Genomic DNA, 17,497 nt, shown 5'->3' on the forward strand with positions numbered 1-17,497 from the left:
TCTGTGCTGTCTTGGAGTCCAGCTTTCTGCAGCCATTGGTAGGATTTTCTGCAAAGGGGTGCTGCCAGAAGCTTTTAAAAATGACTTTGCTCTTCATGGTGCCGTGTACAGTCTCTCCATTTCTATAAACTTAATTTGTGCCTCCCATAATTGGTTTGGGGACTAATTTCCCAGGGATGAGCAGCAGCATAGAGGTCTTGGGTTCAGTCCAACCAAGCGGAACCCTCTGTATGGTCTCCATTTGTTTGAGTGGGTTTCCCCACAGGCTCTAAAAGTTACAGGGGTTGCTTCTTTAAACAAGCATTTATCACCTACACGCCAATGCAGCGGTTACGCTTGTGCACTAGCACTCCATTCTTGCAGGGACCATTAAAGGTTGCAGTAATCTCCATGGGTCATGGCAGAATGGATCCATATTGTGCATGCAAGACACTAGTCTCGTTAGCGCCAGTTGGTCTACGGAAGCCGTTACTGTATGACCACCTCTCCAACAGACTGTGAATGATGGAGTGGTCACACAGGGGAGGTCCTGTTATGCATAAAGACTGCGTTCACATGTCTGAGAACAGCTCTCCAGCACCAGACTAGCCGCTGGTCTTCTGACCCAAACAGCCTTTGAGGTTTAGTTTGGATCAGGTATCCCGCTTTTGGTGTATGAAACAGACGTAAATGCAGCCTTACATGCAGATTCCAGATGCACGTTAAGTACAGTTTTTCAAGAACTACGCCAACATTTTTGCTCTTCAGTTTAATTCTGTAGATTGGTTTCACTGCCTTCATGTAAATCTAAGCTTTCTAATTTGGTGTAGTTTAACCACTGCTCTCTCTTCAGGTCTGGTGTGGGAAAAAGCCCTGTCTACTAGAAAGACTCCACGATAAGAGCCAGTGTCCCCAGGACCAGGAATGTGAGCCGACACGGTCTTCTGTAAAGTGCTTCCAACCACCATGCCGTGATTGGGGAGAGTGCAGTGCCCCCGACAGATCGCACATGATTAAATGCCTACCTAATTCGGGATACCTGGATAATAACTGTGCCCGCATAACATTAATATTCAACCCAGAAAAAATTCCACAGGTACAAATGCTCATATTTACTTTGGATTTATGTTGTCATAACATGTATATTTTATATAGTGTTCAAAACCATTGATCTGTGCATGAGATTGTAGCCTAATCCACCCCTATAATGGGTGCCGTAAGTCATGACTTAAAGGACCACTGCAGGCAATATTGGTGTTATGTTATCCCTATTGCAGGCCCTGGGGCCGAGGCAATGGATGCATGAATTCTTTGGTATTCTTCAGACCCATTTCATTCTTTGCCCTCTTAAGCCCTGCACTGAGCGTAAAAGGAGGCTCTCAGTGCACCTTTGGCGTGGCGAAACACGCATCTTCCCACCTACTAGTTTTTCATCTATCTCTGCCAGGTCTATAAAGCTGGAGCTGTCAGTCATAAGAGTGGAGATAGACAGACAGACAGAAAACAAGTAGGTGGGCCGGTGCACTGAACTGTTTGGTCACACCAAGGATGTACCGAGCACCTGTGCTTTGTTTGAACAGTCATTCCGTGCTGACAGTCCCTTTTTAAGGGGAATATTCTACTTTCATGGACTATAATAATGTAAAAGTATGATGAGGTAGGTGTGGGTCCCACGTCTGGGAACTGGAGTCCTTTGCCATCCAGTTATGCCTGGTGACAAGGTAGGATGGGGTGTCAGCAGACCCCAGTTCTCACAATAGTTGTGGGACCTAAAATAAAAACCGTATTGGTAAAATATTTATTTTTGGATCTCCATTATGGTTTACACTAACTGTTCCTTTGCTCCTGTCTTAAGGGAACTACAGTTGAAAATATCTGCTCAGAGATCCGCTACTTGCCTTCCATCAGGACTGTATCCGAAGACCAGCCGCTCGTCATCTTGTGTGATGAAACATACGCCACAGAAAAAGCAGTGGAGGTTACAGTGGTGAGTAATACTGAATCTTTAACCTTTAGACAAGCTATAAAGGGGTTGTCCCATGGTGGCAAAAGCTGTTTATATGGACAACCTAGAAGGGAAGTCCACTATTTGGGTCAATGCTCTGAGTCAGAGAGGAGAACTTCTAGCAAAAGAGCATCTTCCACTCAGGAAGAGTTTTCATGAATATATTGTATTACTTTGAATATCTGACTTGTAAGGTTTAGAAGAGTCGAGTCTGCAGCAAATTGGCTGCTTCATAGGGTGAGGAAGAGAGGACGTCCACCAAGGCACCAGAGGTGTTTGGAACTTATGACCGATAACCATGATCCAATCAATTTGTTAAATTTCAGCTAAGCATTTGCCATTAAATAAAGAATGGTGCAGCTCCATAGTCTCAGGACAGCATAAGAATGACTTTTACTAACTGAAAAGTAACCTCCAAATCTGATTGTGTCCTTTTAGATGGTCCCTAATTTGGATGACTTTTTTTTTTTTTTTTTTTACCTAGTGTAAATGCCGCTGTCCTGAGTCCGGCATTGTTTCCGCTTCTTTCCATTTCTGAGATACGACCCCTTTTCCCTGTATATAAATCTTGTCTCTTTAGCCAAGTGGGTGTGGCCATCAGTTTTTCTTTGTGGGTGTCTTCTTGAGGACCACATCCACTTAGGGACAAGATTTCTATACAAGGAAGAAGAGGCCATATCTCGGGAACAGAGGCGCAGGAACAAAAGAAAAACTGCGCTGGATTCAGGAGAACAGCTGCATTTACTCCACGTAAAGTAATTACATATTTGTCAAGTGACCAGTCCTCTTTATCAGCTATCTATTCAAACAGGTTATTTGGTAGGGATTTGGGATCTGTCTATTGGAAGAACTGAGATCTTCTTAAGTGAGACATCTAAGTGAATAATGGAGAGGTAGTTTCACTTGTTCAGGACCGTTGGGTAGACCCCTCAACCAAGCTTGTAGCCTTAAGAGTCTGCTCAGGTGAATCATGTTTTGTTTTTTCCTCTTTCAGGCACTCGTCTCACAAGTGGACAATCAAGACGCCAGTCTCATTCAGAACGCCGCCAATACAATTGTCAATGCCATCACCAAACGACAGAACAGCACAGTCATGTTAGCGGTCACGGAAGTCAAAGTTGAGACAACAGTAGTCGATGGCTCCAGTTCAGGTAAGTAATCTCCATTTCCATCTATGTATGGTGCTCTTCCATCTAAACATCAGTTGTGTCCTATATGATTTCTCATCTAAACCCTTGTTTTAATTGTTTTCCTTTTAGATTACCTTGTCCCGGTGCTGTGTGTAGTGTTTGGCATAGTTTGGATGACTTGTATAAGCATATGTGTCTGGTGGACGCGAAAGCGAAGAAAAGAGCGAGAGAGACGGCGAGAGCCTCGCCAAGAAGAAGAAGAAGCAGCAAATAACCTGCGCCAACATTTAAATCCAATATGCAACCCAATACGGGTGCCTTATAGAGACATTCCATATGAATGCAAAAATCTTCTTCATATTCAAAAAAGAACTTCTGGTGAAGAAGAGGGGGTGAAAGAGGACATGGTGGATAAGGAGGAGGACACAGAGGAGGACGATTTCCTCCCTCAGTCGTACACAAAGGCTTACACAAGCATAGGGGATAGTGACTGCTCAAAAAGTAAACCACATCGGACAAGTCTCGACAAAGTGGACAACAGATGTGTTAAAAATGTGAACACACCCCACTGAAGGAAGCAAAGCCGTTTCTGTATACACGGAATGGACCTATGCTGAGAATGGGACGAGGAGAGACGCAGGATTCATCTCCAATTGAATGACCCTTCCATCATTAGTTGGCGTCATGGGCTTGTTCCTTGGCAATAATTGCCAGGCCCTATTTTTCTCTGGACAAGTGGTTCAGGACTAAAGTCTGGACTCCCAATTTCTTTATATAATGTAAAAACAAGTTACTTTTTTTTTTTTTTTTTCTATTTGTTGCTGTAGTCTTTCTATAAATTATTTGTGACTATATAAAAAAAGGCAAAAAAAAAAAAAGAACCGTTCTTTGATAGTTGCTATTTTTTATAAAGTTTGCTTTAAATCCTCTTCTTTCGAGGATTGTTGTTATCTAATGTACATTTTTCTTATGCAAAGACTGTACAGTTGTTTACAAGATTTTTTTTTTTTTTTTTTTTTTCTTAACGTTTTATAATTTAATGACGACGTCCAGCCCCTCCAGGTTGAGGAAAATAAGTGACTTCACTCCCCCCAAATATCTTTCCTGTCTCTGTCCAGTGTTTTTGCAATGTCTTGTAGACAAGGCGGTAGGAAAAAAAATCCATGCCCAACTCTTACATAGGTCTAGATTAACTTTGCTTCCAGCACTGGTCCTGACAAGCGTATTGCCTTACAAGTTCGGGTTGTTGTTTTTTTTTTTTTGTTTTGTTTTGTTTTTTAACAGGCACAGCATTAATGCGACAAGGCGATCTATGACTTAAGTGTTTTTTTGTTTTATTATTTATTTTATTCTGGTTAATTTTATTGTTTTTCATAATTTTTATTTTAGGATTGCAGTATTGATGTATGTGACAAGTGCCTTGAGATTAAACTTTTTCTTTAGCAAATGTCAAAGACTACCTTCTGCTTTAATACAAATGTCATATGTGACTGGCAGAGCGCTAGGGTCCTCCTTTATAGAGACGTTTATTTTCTCATTGTATCATATGTTCTGTAAATATGTATATATTGAAGGAATCCCTCTGTATATTTGATTTATTAACGATATTTTAGAATTTCTTCTGTTCTTTGTTTTATGCCATTCCTTTTTAATTTATGTCTCAGAAGGGAGGATATATATATATATATATATATATATATATATATATATATATATATATATATATATATATATTTGTTTTTTTAAATGTCCATCTTCACTAAAAAAGATTAAAACCTAACTTCACTCAAAACCCAAAAATAACAACTAAATGTGTTAGATATGCGGCTGCTTTCTTCCCAATAGCTGTCAATTGGATTGGCTATATTGAAATGAATGGGTGGGGGGGCTGTTAATGGAAGAAAGCAGCCTTTTTTTCTAACTCTGTGCAAATCTGGATCTCCTTCCTTTACCTTCCTTGCCCATGGCATGCGTTCCTTGGTGTCGATGTATGTATGGGGGTGCTGTATGGCCAGGCCTTTCTCAGACTGTAAAACCTGGGGTCATTTGTGTAATTTTTGATGTAGGTCTTTTTAGCCAATGCCCAAAGTAGATTCTGCGATGAATAGAAAATATCTTCTAAAGGAAGGACTTACACTGCTCAGCTTTGACTTAAAAGCGTATTCCTATCTCCAAAGTCCTATCCCAACACTTAGTGGATGTAACAATAATATTAGCAAATGCTTACAATTAGAAATGTAGTATAGTGCAGAGGTGTCAAACTGCATTCCTCGAGGGCCGCAAACAGGTCATGTTTTCAGGACTTCCTTGTATTGCACAGGTGATAATTTAATCACCTGCACAGAATGATTCCAGCACCTTGTGGAATGCTAAGGAAATCCTGAAAACATGACCTGTTGGCGGCCCTCGAGGAATGCAGTTTGACACCTCTGGTATAGTTCTTCTAATTCGCTATGTCATTTACCCCATGTGCAGGGCATTGCAGTAGCTTGGGTATCCCTGGTTACCACCACTAACAACTTACTCACTGAGTGGTCGTAACCATGGACACCTAAGCTACTGTAATGCCCTTGACATTGGTTAAGCGACCTAGCTAATCAAAAGAATTATGCCAAATTTTCTAATTGGAGGTATTTGCTACATCTACCACATATTGGGATAGGATCTTGGAGATGGGAATATCCCTTTTAAAACCCTGCTCCAAGGCTTGCATGTGTGGTTCCAGGCCTGCACTAGCAGAAATGTTCTTCAGTCACAACATTTTGTGTAAAACTGCTTGAAATTGCAAAAAAAACCAAAACTTGTAAACCTTGGATCTTAAGAGAAAAAAAATCCTAAGCTATAATATATATATATTTTTTTAATTATCAGAAAGCGCGTTCCACTCTTATTTCTGGGATATTTCTGGTATTGCAGCTTAGCACCACACAATACCAGGCACAGCCCATGTAAATTAGTGCTGTCTTTGCAACCAGAAAAAAAACTCCACTTTTTACTTATACAGCATAACCTTCCCTAGCAGGAAAGAAAGCCAATAAGGTGGGGTAACACGTTGTAGTCATATATTTTTTTTTTTCTTCCTTATTATGGCCGTAATGCCCTACCTGACCCCATAGGCATATACGATGCTGTAATTTGGGGGTCAGAAGACCAATGGGATGCTTAGGGATTATGGCGATACGTGCAAGAAGTGATGGCCACTATACAATCAGATGAGGTAGATCTTAATGTGGCATGGAAGAGGAAATGGAGTTCTCTGGAGACGCCCCCTAAATTCTTAGGTCTGTGTGAAGTTGGGTCTTAATCGATGTTAGGAGTGCCTATGCTGTGACAGATCAGTGTATATAGAGTAGAGAAACCTTTGAGCCCAAGTGGTTATTTTTTTGAAGGGGGCTTTGCTCGAAATGTGGGTGATGGTGACGTCACAGACTCAAGCATTTTTTTTTTTTTTTGTAAACCGTTTTTAGTGGCGATACTTTTTTTTTTTTTTCGTTTATGACAAGCCTAATGAAGGGAACAATTTTATTTTTTTTTCTTCTGTTTAAAATATTTTTTTTCCTCAAAATAAAAAGGGAAAAGGCAGCGAACGCAATAGGTTGGATTACCTCACGAGAAACACGGCTGTTCATATGGCTTCAGCAGTTATTTTTGTATATTTTTTTTTTTTTAAGGCTTTATTATTACATAGTATGTCAAGCTGCTTAATTTCTCTCCTCTAATGGTAGTATCGGCGTAAAAGCTACATCCTTACTGACGGATTACCAGCGGGAGTTGGGTTAGGGGGAGGGGATGTGGGGAGGGGCGTATCTGAAAGTGTAAACTCTGGCCAATGACCGTGAATGCTTGAAAATAATTATTTTATACAAGAATTGCTTAGCAGGATCTTGTTCTGTTCAGTGCATTTTGGTTGACATGTTCTTTAAAAAAAAAAAAAAAAAGTTTCAGAAAAAAAAAAACACTATTTATTAAAGCATTTTATAACAATGTTAAAATTTGTCTCTTACTTGTGAAGTTTTTTATTCTTTTCGAGGGTTGGGAGTAGGTGTATATTTCCAACCTGCATCAAAAGTAAAACCTTCATGCATAACTTCGCCATATGATCAATTAATTGTTTATTGACCTCGAAGTACCTGGGGTTACCAGTCTCGGATGAAACCTATTCACATGTCCGTTAACATATAATTCTGTCTTTATTGCAATTTTTCTTCCAATCTTAATATGTGATTTTTTATTTTTTTTTGCAAAAACCATGATGTGTTTAATACACCCTAAGGAGCTAGATCCTTCTTACCCCGTGACAAATGAGCCAGGGGCCTATGTACACATTACTCTTCTGATTCCACTAAGTGGTAGACATTTGTTCTGTGCATTGGAGGGCATGAAGAGGACCTGTCACCAGGTTAAAGTGGCCAGTTTTTGTCTTATTTTATTCCCACTGCTCTTTACTTTTTAATCTGCCATATGATTCCTGATATATGGGCTTTATTAATAGTAATTCTACTCTATCAAAAAAGGTGCCTTTCACAGGATCCTCTGGGGCGTGTCTTTAGGCTGCTCTGCATAATCATATGAGCCACACCCACTGTGTAAGATCAGAAGAATCCGCCCTAAATGAAAAGGCCCAGATCTCTGGAACCATTTAGCAGATTTATAAATAATTAAATACTTTTTCCTGCTGCAACCTCAAGTAAGGGCAAAAGTGGCCTCTTTTGACCTGGTGACAAGTCTGTCTTTAAGACCAGGATTTTGTACATGGGACCCCGGCCAAAAGAAGCTGAAGTAAGACTAAATAAAGGCCTATGCCTCTTTATAAACTTATTTGGGGCATCTTTGTCTGTCTCTGCACCAGAAAAAGCAATAGCAGATTTTCACTACATTTTAAGCCAATGTCTGGCATAAATTCCATTGATTCTGTTGAGCAAGAGGAAGCCACATCCACTCCCATTAAGACTTGCCTACTTTGTAAAACAAAGTGGCAAGTGGGTTGTAAAAATAAAAACTGGAAAATTTGGCATTTACTATTGAGGTAAATATTGCAATAACATGCAGATTAATTAAAGGGGTTTTATATTTTTACCAGATAAGTTGGGGGACGTGATTTTTTTTTTTTTTTTTTTTGTATGACCCGGTCTCCTTTCTCAGACTGCACAGCTCTCCTGTCAACCAAATGTCTGCTAATAGACAAGCCCGTGACCAGACCTGTCCGCGTGCCTCTTCCAATTAATTTTAGAACACATGGAAAAAAAATCATTTTTTTTTTCATTGGAGAAGATGAACGGGTCTGGTCACAGGCTCCACCATCAGCTGCCACATTGTGACCAAGACAGCTGTATGGTCTGAGGAACGTGGCGTGAGAAGAACCTATAATTGTCACAAAATCATATCCCCAACACACACTGTGGACAACCCCTTTAATGGAAAGTATTATGCTATTGACGCCATAGTTTCCAATGCACACTTGCAGTAAGCACGTCTCATTCAAATGAATGTAAGATTCATGTAAGACTTAAAAGGGTATTCCCATCTCCAAGATCTTATCCCAATATGTAGTAATAATATTAGCAAATACCCCCAATTAGAAATGTAGTATAGTTCTTCTGATTCGCTATGTCTCTTTTCTCATGTGCAGGCATTGCAGGACCTTAGCTTACAGCTAGTAGTTGTAACCATGGATACCTAAGGTCCTACAATGCCTGCACATGAGGAAAGAGACAAAGCGAATCAGAAAAACTATACTACATTATAGGTATTTGCTAATATTATTATCACTAATCCTAATACATATTGGGATAGGATTTTGGAGATGGGAATACCCCATTTAAGTCTTTTTTTTTTTTTTTTTTTTTAACGTAAATTTTGGCACAGAATTGGTGCCACAAAAATACATCCAGATTCTCTTGTGTGAACATACCCTCATACAGTAGGTAGGGAGCCCAAGCCCCCATGATGTAGAGACCGTAATTAGGAATTACACGTTAACGCCAAGTAACCATTCCAAATGCATCACTTTAAAGGGCCGATATTAAGGGAAATGTTTATTTGGAAGCATTCCAACTACGTTGTCACTCATTTGATTGAAACTAACAAGGTCAGCCTCTCTCCAGAGTATAGAGGTCAGGAGGATTTGCGTTTTCCAAATCCAGCCGGATAATCACATGGATTTGGATTTTCCACATTCATGTTGATCTTCTATCACTACAAATATCAGGGGAATTTTCCATTGCCAGGAGTTTTTCAGCTCTGTGTATTCAATCCTCAATGTAAAGATGGATTTGGGGTCTACTGATGTAATCACTGTACAGATGTGATCCTCCTCTGGCTCGTTTCACCTGTGCAGCATTTGATATTTCGATCTGTTTGATTTATATGGGGCTACCACAAGTTACTATAGTAATAAACATTATAAAGGGATATTCCAACCTAAACAAATTACCAATACACTGGAGAACTATTAGATCGTTGTGTGTGCCATCTTGGGACCCAATTTGTTTGAGGATGGTGGTCTTCTATCTCCTGTTCTCCCTTGGTTACGGGCAGGAACAGTTTATGGTGCGGCTGGATGGACATGTTGCCTGCTCCTCTATTTCAGTGTCTAAAGCTACCTGAACATAGCCAACTGCAACACTTGGCTATCTTTGTGTCCACAGTGGATTGTGGCCACGGGTAAACACTTGTTCTGGCAACAAGCAGAGAGCCTAACACCTATCTGTTATACCTTGTTTAGGCGGGAATACCTCTAAAGAAGAGGACCTGTTTGTCCCTCCTTCAGTCTATCACCATCTAGTGATTGCTGATAAATTACAAGGTGTAGGTGAATGTCTAAATAACAAAACCAATAGTAACACCCAGTTGGCAATTTATTCATATTTCCAGGAGGACTACCAAAGGGAGCGCCTCATGCATAGGCCTAAGAAAAAAATAATTGCTCCAGCATTGTCGGTTCATAGGGATAGAAGCTCCATTGTTCGGTGGTTACACCTTCAGCCCATCACTTGCCAGGTTGTCACACTGATTTGCACTGACCTTAACAGAGATTACCGAGGCGGCCCGTCAGTCCCGCTGTGGTCTTAATCTTTGTTTTTTCTTTTTCTTTTTTACACAATTTAAGTGGAGTACCTCCAGTAAAGTGCTAATGTGCTCTCTAAATGTTCCATGCTGATAAATAGGATCAGGGGCACAAAGTATAAAATCTTTATCAGTTCTAGATTTATATGTAGAATATTTAATTCAGTTACGGTACTTTTTTTTTTTTTTTTTTGTGTCCTGTTTAAATTTTAGTTTTAGGTACATTTATTTTGTGAATGTGTCTTTCTGTTGCTAGGGGTGTCCTGTATTTGGAAGCACAAAATGGGCGATAGGGTATTATCTGGATAAGTGGAAAAATTGTGGGCACTCGTGTTCACCTGATCGGACTGTGTGCTCACAACCACAAAAAAAAAGCTTGGGCTGCTTCAAACGCTATGGTATTGGAATTGCAAGAGACTGGAATCCAAAGGGTTACAAGTGCGCTGCCATAGGAAAGATCATGAGGAGACGGGAATCCAAGATTGCGGTTTACTGGTCAATGCGTTTAGAAGTTTCATACTTCTTCATCAGGACCATGGGTTTTTCTGATGGAGTTTGAAACTTCGAAACGCATTGAATAAACCTCAACCTTGGATTCCCGTCTCCTCATGATCTTTCCTATGGCCGTGCACTTGTAACCCTTTGGATTCCATTCTCTTGTAGATCTTTTTGTTTTGAGGTAGATAAGCCAGTTAATGGAGAGACCAATGGGTTTGACCAGGCAAATGATATCCTGACAGATAAAAGGTCCCTTTCAATAAAGGGGCTGTAAGGTCTCTATAAACAGCACCCAAACCGGTCTATGGGAGGTGTCTGACATCACACCTCTGATGCAATAGAGTGAATGAGGCTGAGCTGAAATACCAGACAGGACCCATTGACTGGTGTGGTGCTGTTTTGGGGAGAAACTTGGCATCTTTTTCTAATCCAGGACAACCCCTTTAACCACAGCTATGAAGTCTGTATAAAATCTTTACAATACACCTTTCATCCCATACCTACTTGCTTTATTTTAATTTTTGCAGATTTAATAAAGAAAACCATACATCTGTTCCTTTCTGTCCTTTATTACATCCATGTGTAATAAATGTGATTCTGTCCATGCGATTCCCTAGGTATTCCAGCTAGTTAACACTTTTGAGTCTTGGATTATTTAGGTGCTCATTAATGATGAGTGAACGTGTTGGTATAGGGTGTTATCAGAGTATGCTCTGGTGCTATCCGAGGATCTTTGAAAAATATGTTCGAGTCCCCGCAGCTGCATGTTTCGTGGCTGACAGCTGCAACATATGCAGAGATTGTCTAACAAACGGGAAATCTCTGCATATGTTGTGGCTGCCTAACAGCCGCGAGACATGCAACCGCGGGGACTCAAACATATTTTACCAGCATCCCGAAGACCCTCGGTTAGCACCCGAGCATACTCTGATAACACCTTATCCCAACACATTCACTGATCATTAATAAGCATCTAAATGATCAAAGACTCAAGTGTTAGGGACATTCCCTAGGTAGTCCAGCTTGTTAAAACAGGGATGTAAAAAAGGACAGGAGGGAATGGACATCAGTAGTGCTCATGATTCTGATCCTCCATTGATTCTGATCCTCCATTGGTCTTTATCTAACAAATTTACATTTTAGCCATTTATGAAAATGAGACAACCCCTTTAAGCATTGCATGGACCAAATGCTTGTATAAACAAGCAAGTAACTTTGCACTTTATTTCTTAAAAATGATCTCCGTTCTTGAGAACGGAGGGGTTTTTATTTTATAGCTATGCAGCGAGCTCTAAGATTACCGCTCACCTCTGTAGTTTCCTAGGCAAGCAGTGCGCTCTTGTAGGCATTTTCTTATACAGTGTGCAAGCACAACTCTAAAGCTGTCTGGATGTGGCCATCTTTAGTACTCCTACACTTCTCTGATGCTTCAAAGGCAAAACTTTGTAGGGACAGCAGCTCTGTCCTCATACCAGCCCGAACTGTATGTATGTGCAGGAGCGCACCACTACCTGGCAAGCAGGGAGCTGGACAGAAGGGGAGTTGTGCGCTCCTGAAGAACAAAAAAAATAGGAAAACCCTTTTAATGTAGAATGATGTACCCTTTATTTTAAGCTACAGGTGCTTTTCACAAAATTAGAATATCATTGAAAAGTTAATTAATTTCAGTTCTTCGGTACAAAAAGTGAAACTCATATATCATATAAAGTCATTACAGAGTGATCTATTTCAAGTGTTAATGATTATGGCTTATAGCCAATGAAAAGCCCAAAGTCATTCTAATTTTGTGAGAAGCACCTGTATATGGAGCCTCTGCTACCTTTTAGGACTAGATGGAAAATCCCTTTAATATTCTGCCTTTACATGAATAAGAGGGGGAATGTGGAAACACAACATCGAAATGTCATGTGATTTTTCTATAAATTGCTATATTTGATGGTTCAGTATTTACAAGTTGGCAGCGATCCAAGAACATTGGAACGCTGTAATGAGCTAAATACAGCCGCAAGTGTCGTCGTCACTAGGAATTTGCATTTCCAAAGAGAAGACGCGTTGGTCGTGTTTGATCCTGGCTTGTGACTCAGCTATTATACACTGAATTATAAATGAATGGATATGATCTTAACATTTGCTTACTCTGTAAAGTATCTGTGCACACATGCAGTCATGCAGGACCTACTCAATTATTTGCTCTGGCCATCTTTTCGATTCACTGCCTATACGTAGTACCGGTATTCACTCTCGCCGGTAATATGATTAACGAGGAGGTGTCTCCTGTGTTGGGTCCCATGCTGAGCCGAAGCATTTGGTCTAGGGTACACCAAAGGGTCACTTGTTTGGCATGTTCCAGGAATTTTACTGATTAAATATACAAAAGTATTCAAATAACGAGATGTGAACATTGCCACAACCGTCACTTCCTTCTGCAAGGAACTTTGCCATAAAAGATGTAATAGTTGTAATATATCATTTTTGTTATATTTAACAACGCACTGTTGACCAAGATTATTTGTGGCCAAACTCAATCAGAAGAAATGTCTTGTAATTTGAAAGAACAGTCCAGAACTCACTAAAGCACTTGGGCTCATTTTTTGTTGGGATCAAAAAGCCTTAAATTATATTTGTTGAATGACTTGTCTTCTCCAGCCAAACACTGTTCGGCTCTCGTCTTATACCCTTTGTGGGATGCTGGCTGAATTAAGACCTAGCTACTTGCATATTACTATGAATGTTCCAGGAAAGACACAACCACCTATCTTAACTCAGACAACACCTTCCAATATATACATGTGAGAGAACATCGGGACGTTCACCGAACTGAACTTTGAAAGGTTCGCTCATTTCTAGCCACCACCATAGACAAACATGTCTTCAACTACATGGCTGGGGAGCCAGACAGAATGGCATTACAAGTTAGATTCTCATAGGGCAGGAGGTGCACAAGACTTTTGATCACAAATCATCTAGCCATGCCACATACTCTGTGTGTGTGTGTGTATATATATATATATATATATATATATATCTATATATATATATATATATATATATATATCTCTGCATATAAAAATGCATGTTAAGTACTGTTCATGTCGTAAATAATTAATTCTAATACATTTTAGGATATTAAAATTGTAAGAAATTTGCTGTGGATCATTTTGCTGCTTTCAGACAGCCGGCATAAAGCCTACAAGCAAAAATTCCATCTATTATGAACGGGAAGTGAAAATGACAAGATTGATTGAAGTTGAATAATTGATGCGTTTCACCAAGTCCTCATTGAGTGCCAGGGGCGAAGATCCTATACACAAGGTTATATCATGCTGGCTCTAACCTGCAATTTTTGAAGCAAATAATTGTCCCACAATCAAGTCATTAAGAGTAAAAATAATAAAAAATATGTATATATGCACTAGACATGTAGCTGATTTCTCCTTTTTGGAACAGTCAAGACATTGAAATTTGCCGAAAGTGTAACCTGATAGTGTGACCATGGTACAGGCTGATAGGAGTAGGAAGGTGGCTACGTAATGTGGGATAATGTCCGTGAAGTGGCAGCGAGATAATTCTAGGTCAATAAAAGAGCCTTATAATCCGTATGCAATTGGGTACCATAGAGCGGGGGCCCAAGTGAAGTTAACTTTATGGAGATTTTTAAGCATTAGATTGACCAGATTCTTTTGGTGCCTAATAGGGTTCTCGATGGCCAACACACTACCCCCAATACTTTGATGATACCTGGAGTTGTCTCTGTTGGGAACACCAAAACTTTGAACACCATGTAGTACAGTGGGGGAAATAAGTATTTGATCCCTTGCTGATTTTTATATTTTTAGTAAAGGTGACTATGTAAGGCAGCGGTCTTTAATGCAGGTAACGAGGAGCGTCTAACTGGTCTGTAGGAGCCAGAATTCTTAATGATTGGTAGGGTATCAAATACTTATTTCTCACTGCAAGATGCAAATAAATTTATATAATTTATACAATGTGATTTTGTATACAATTCTGGATTTTATTTTTAATATTCTATCTCTCAATGTTAAAATTAACCTACCCTTAAAATTATAGACTGTTCATATGTTTGTCAGTGGGCAAACTTACAAAATCAGCAAGGGACCGAATACTTATTTCCCCCACTGTAGGAGTTGCTCTTGGAAATAGTAGCTCCAATTATTCACATCAATGGGAGCTGATCTGCAGTACCTGAAAATGGTCACAATACAGTGTATAATGCTCTGAACGTCTACTCCAAGTGTCAACTGAGTGGTAGGGCTGCAGAGTGTCAAACTCCCACCAATCTGATGACCTACCCAAGGGATGAATCACAAATTTCTTAGTCTCAAAAAACCCTTTACATGGGATGTGCCACAAAGATCATTTATTATCGATCCCTGGGCTAGTTGATAAATGATCCCCAGCGACCATGGAGGACCCCCCCCCCCCCCACAAAAAAAAAAGGTTTTTTTTCTGACTACAACAGACCTCAGATATGTGCTCTAGTAGATCCTTCATAGGATGCTATTTAGGACACTTTCCATTTATATATTGCTGACACGATCTCATTAGTTGATAATCGGATTTGTGATGCGGCGGGCACTGGATGCAACTCTAAGCCCAGAATCTGGATATGTTTCCTTATACTAAAGACATTAATTATATTATGTTTTGTGCTATTTTATAGGGCATATAATTACATTTCTTGGGAGGGAGTTTGGATGAATGAGTAGTTTTTCTCGTGATACTTTTGTATGACTAAATTACGTGACCTTATGGTACTGCAGAATTCCAAAAACTGCCTACAAACACATTTATTATATCAATTTGGCATTCATATTAAGAGATTTGGTCACTGGAGTATGTGATATTTACACTGCTCAAATAAATAAAGGGAACACTTAAACAACAGAATATAACTCCAAGTAAATCAAACTGTCCACTTAGCAACACTGTTTGACAATCAATTTCACATACTGTTGTGCAAATGAATAGACAACAGATGAAAATTATTGGCAATTATCAAGACACTCAATAATGGAGTGGTTCTGCAGGTGGGGACCACAGACCACATCTCAGTACCAATGCTTTCTGGCTGATGTTTTGGTCACTTTTGAATGTTGGTTGTGCTTTCACACTCGTGGTAGCATGAGATGGACTCTACAAGCCACACAAGTGGCTCAGGTAGTGCAGCTCATCCAGGATGGCACATCAATACGAGCTGGAACAAAAAGGTTTGCTGTGTCTGTCAGCGTAGTGTCCAGAGGCTGGAGGCGCTACCAGGAAACAGGCCAGTACACCAGGAGACATGGAATGGGCCGTAGGAGGGCAACAATCCAGCAGCAGAACCGCTACCTCAGCCTTTGGGCAAGGAGGAACAGGAGGAGCACTGCCAGAGCCCTGCAAAATGACCTCCAGCAGGCCACAAATGTGCATGTGTCTGCACAAACGGTTAGAAACCGACTCCATGAGGATGGTCTGAGTGCCCGACGTCCACAGATGGGGGTTGTGCTCACAGCCCAACGCCGTGCAGGATGCTTAGTATTTGCCACAGAACACCAGGATTGGCAAATTTGCCACTGGCGCCCTGTGCTCTTTACAGATGAAAGCAGGTTCACACTGAGCACATGTGACAGACGTGTAAGAGTCTGGACACGCCGTGGAGAGTGATCTGCTGCCTGCAACATCCTTCAGCATGACCAGTTTGTCAGTGGGTCAGAAATGGTGTGGGGTGGTATTTCTTTGGAGGGCCGCACAGCCCTCCATGTGCTCGCCAGAGGTAGCCTGACTGCCATTAGGTACCGAGATGAGATCCTTAGACCCCTTGTGAGACCATATGCTGGTGCGGTCGGCCCTGGGTCCCTCCTAATGCAGGACAATGCCAGACCTCATGTGGCTGGAGTATGTCAGCAGTTCCAGCAAGATGAAGGCATCAAAGCTATGGACTGGCCCGCCCATTCCCCAGACCTGAATCCGATTGAACACATCTGGGACATCATGTCTCGCACCATCCACCAACGTCATGTTGCACCACAAACTTCCAGGAGTTGGCGGATGCTTTAGTCCAGGCCTGGGAGGAGATCCCTCAGGAGACCATCTGCAGCCTCACCAGAAGCATGCCCAGGCGTTATAGGGAGGTCATACAGGCACATGGAGGCAACACACTACTGAGCATCATTTCCTTGTCTTGAGGCATTTCCTCTGAAGTTGGATCTGTCTGTAACTTCATTTTCCACTTTGATTTTGAGCATCATTCCAACTCCAGACCTCCGTGGGATATTAGTTGGGATTTACATTGATCATTTTTAGGTTTTATTGTTCTCAACACATTCCACTATGTAATGAATAAAGATTTCAACTGGAATAATTCATTCAGTGATATCAAGGATGTGGGATTTTAGTGTTTTCCTTTTTATGAGCAGTGTATATGTGTAGCCATTTTTCAGTACATACACTGTGCAGAACCACTTAAAGGAGTTTTCTGAGTTAGAGTACTCAAAATTTGGTTTCCTATTAGTTAAAAGAAGGGAATCCTCATGGACCCTAAGTCATCATCTAGAACAAAACACCACTGCAAGGAACATCATCTGCTCTGCCGGATCAAAGCATGCTTGGATAAACAGCTTTCTGAATAAAATGGCCAATGTGTAATTCTACGTTTCCCCTGTGGAGGCGCTGCAGGAGAATATAGCACTTACTTCCAGCAGACGAGCACCTTAAACTTTTCCAATAGTCACTGGATGTCCCAGCAGGAACTCCTGTAATCAGCTTATCACTGCTTTTAACAAAAAGAAATAATCCTATGTGGAAAGCCCCTTTAAATTGT

The 17,497-nt window shown here is 40.6% G+C and overlaps 1 protein-coding gene across 4 annotated transcripts in view; it reads left to right on the plus strand.

Annotated features, from left to right (window-relative positions):
• Positions 1-4,561, plus strand: part of JAG2 (jagged canonical Notch ligand 2) — an 85,229-nt gene extending 80,668 nt beyond the window's left edge. For 3 of the 4 annotated variants that reach the window (XM_077266190.1, XM_077266179.1, XM_077266196.1), the window contains 4 exons: positions 833-1,075; positions 1,835-1,966; positions 2,979-3,135; positions 3,244-4,561. In XM_077266190.1, coding sequence (XP_077122305.1) covers positions 833-1,075; positions 1,835-1,966; positions 2,979-3,135; positions 3,244-3,686 — 975 coding nt within the window. In that variant the 3' untranslated portion in view covers positions 3,687-4,561. The remainder of the gene's footprint in view (positions 1-832; positions 1,076-1,834; positions 1,967-2,978; positions 3,136-3,243) is intronic. The other variant, XM_077266206.1, reaches the window with a different exon arrangement.
• Positions 4,562-17,497: the final 12,936 nt, after the last annotated feature.

This window comes from Ranitomeya variabilis, chromosome 1 (assembly GCF_051348905.1).
Source record: "Ranitomeya variabilis isolate aRanVar5 chromosome 1, aRanVar5.hap1, whole genome shotgun sequence".
Lineage (NCBI taxonomy): Eukaryota > Metazoa > Chordata > Amphibia > Anura > Dendrobatidae > Ranitomeya > Ranitomeya variabilis.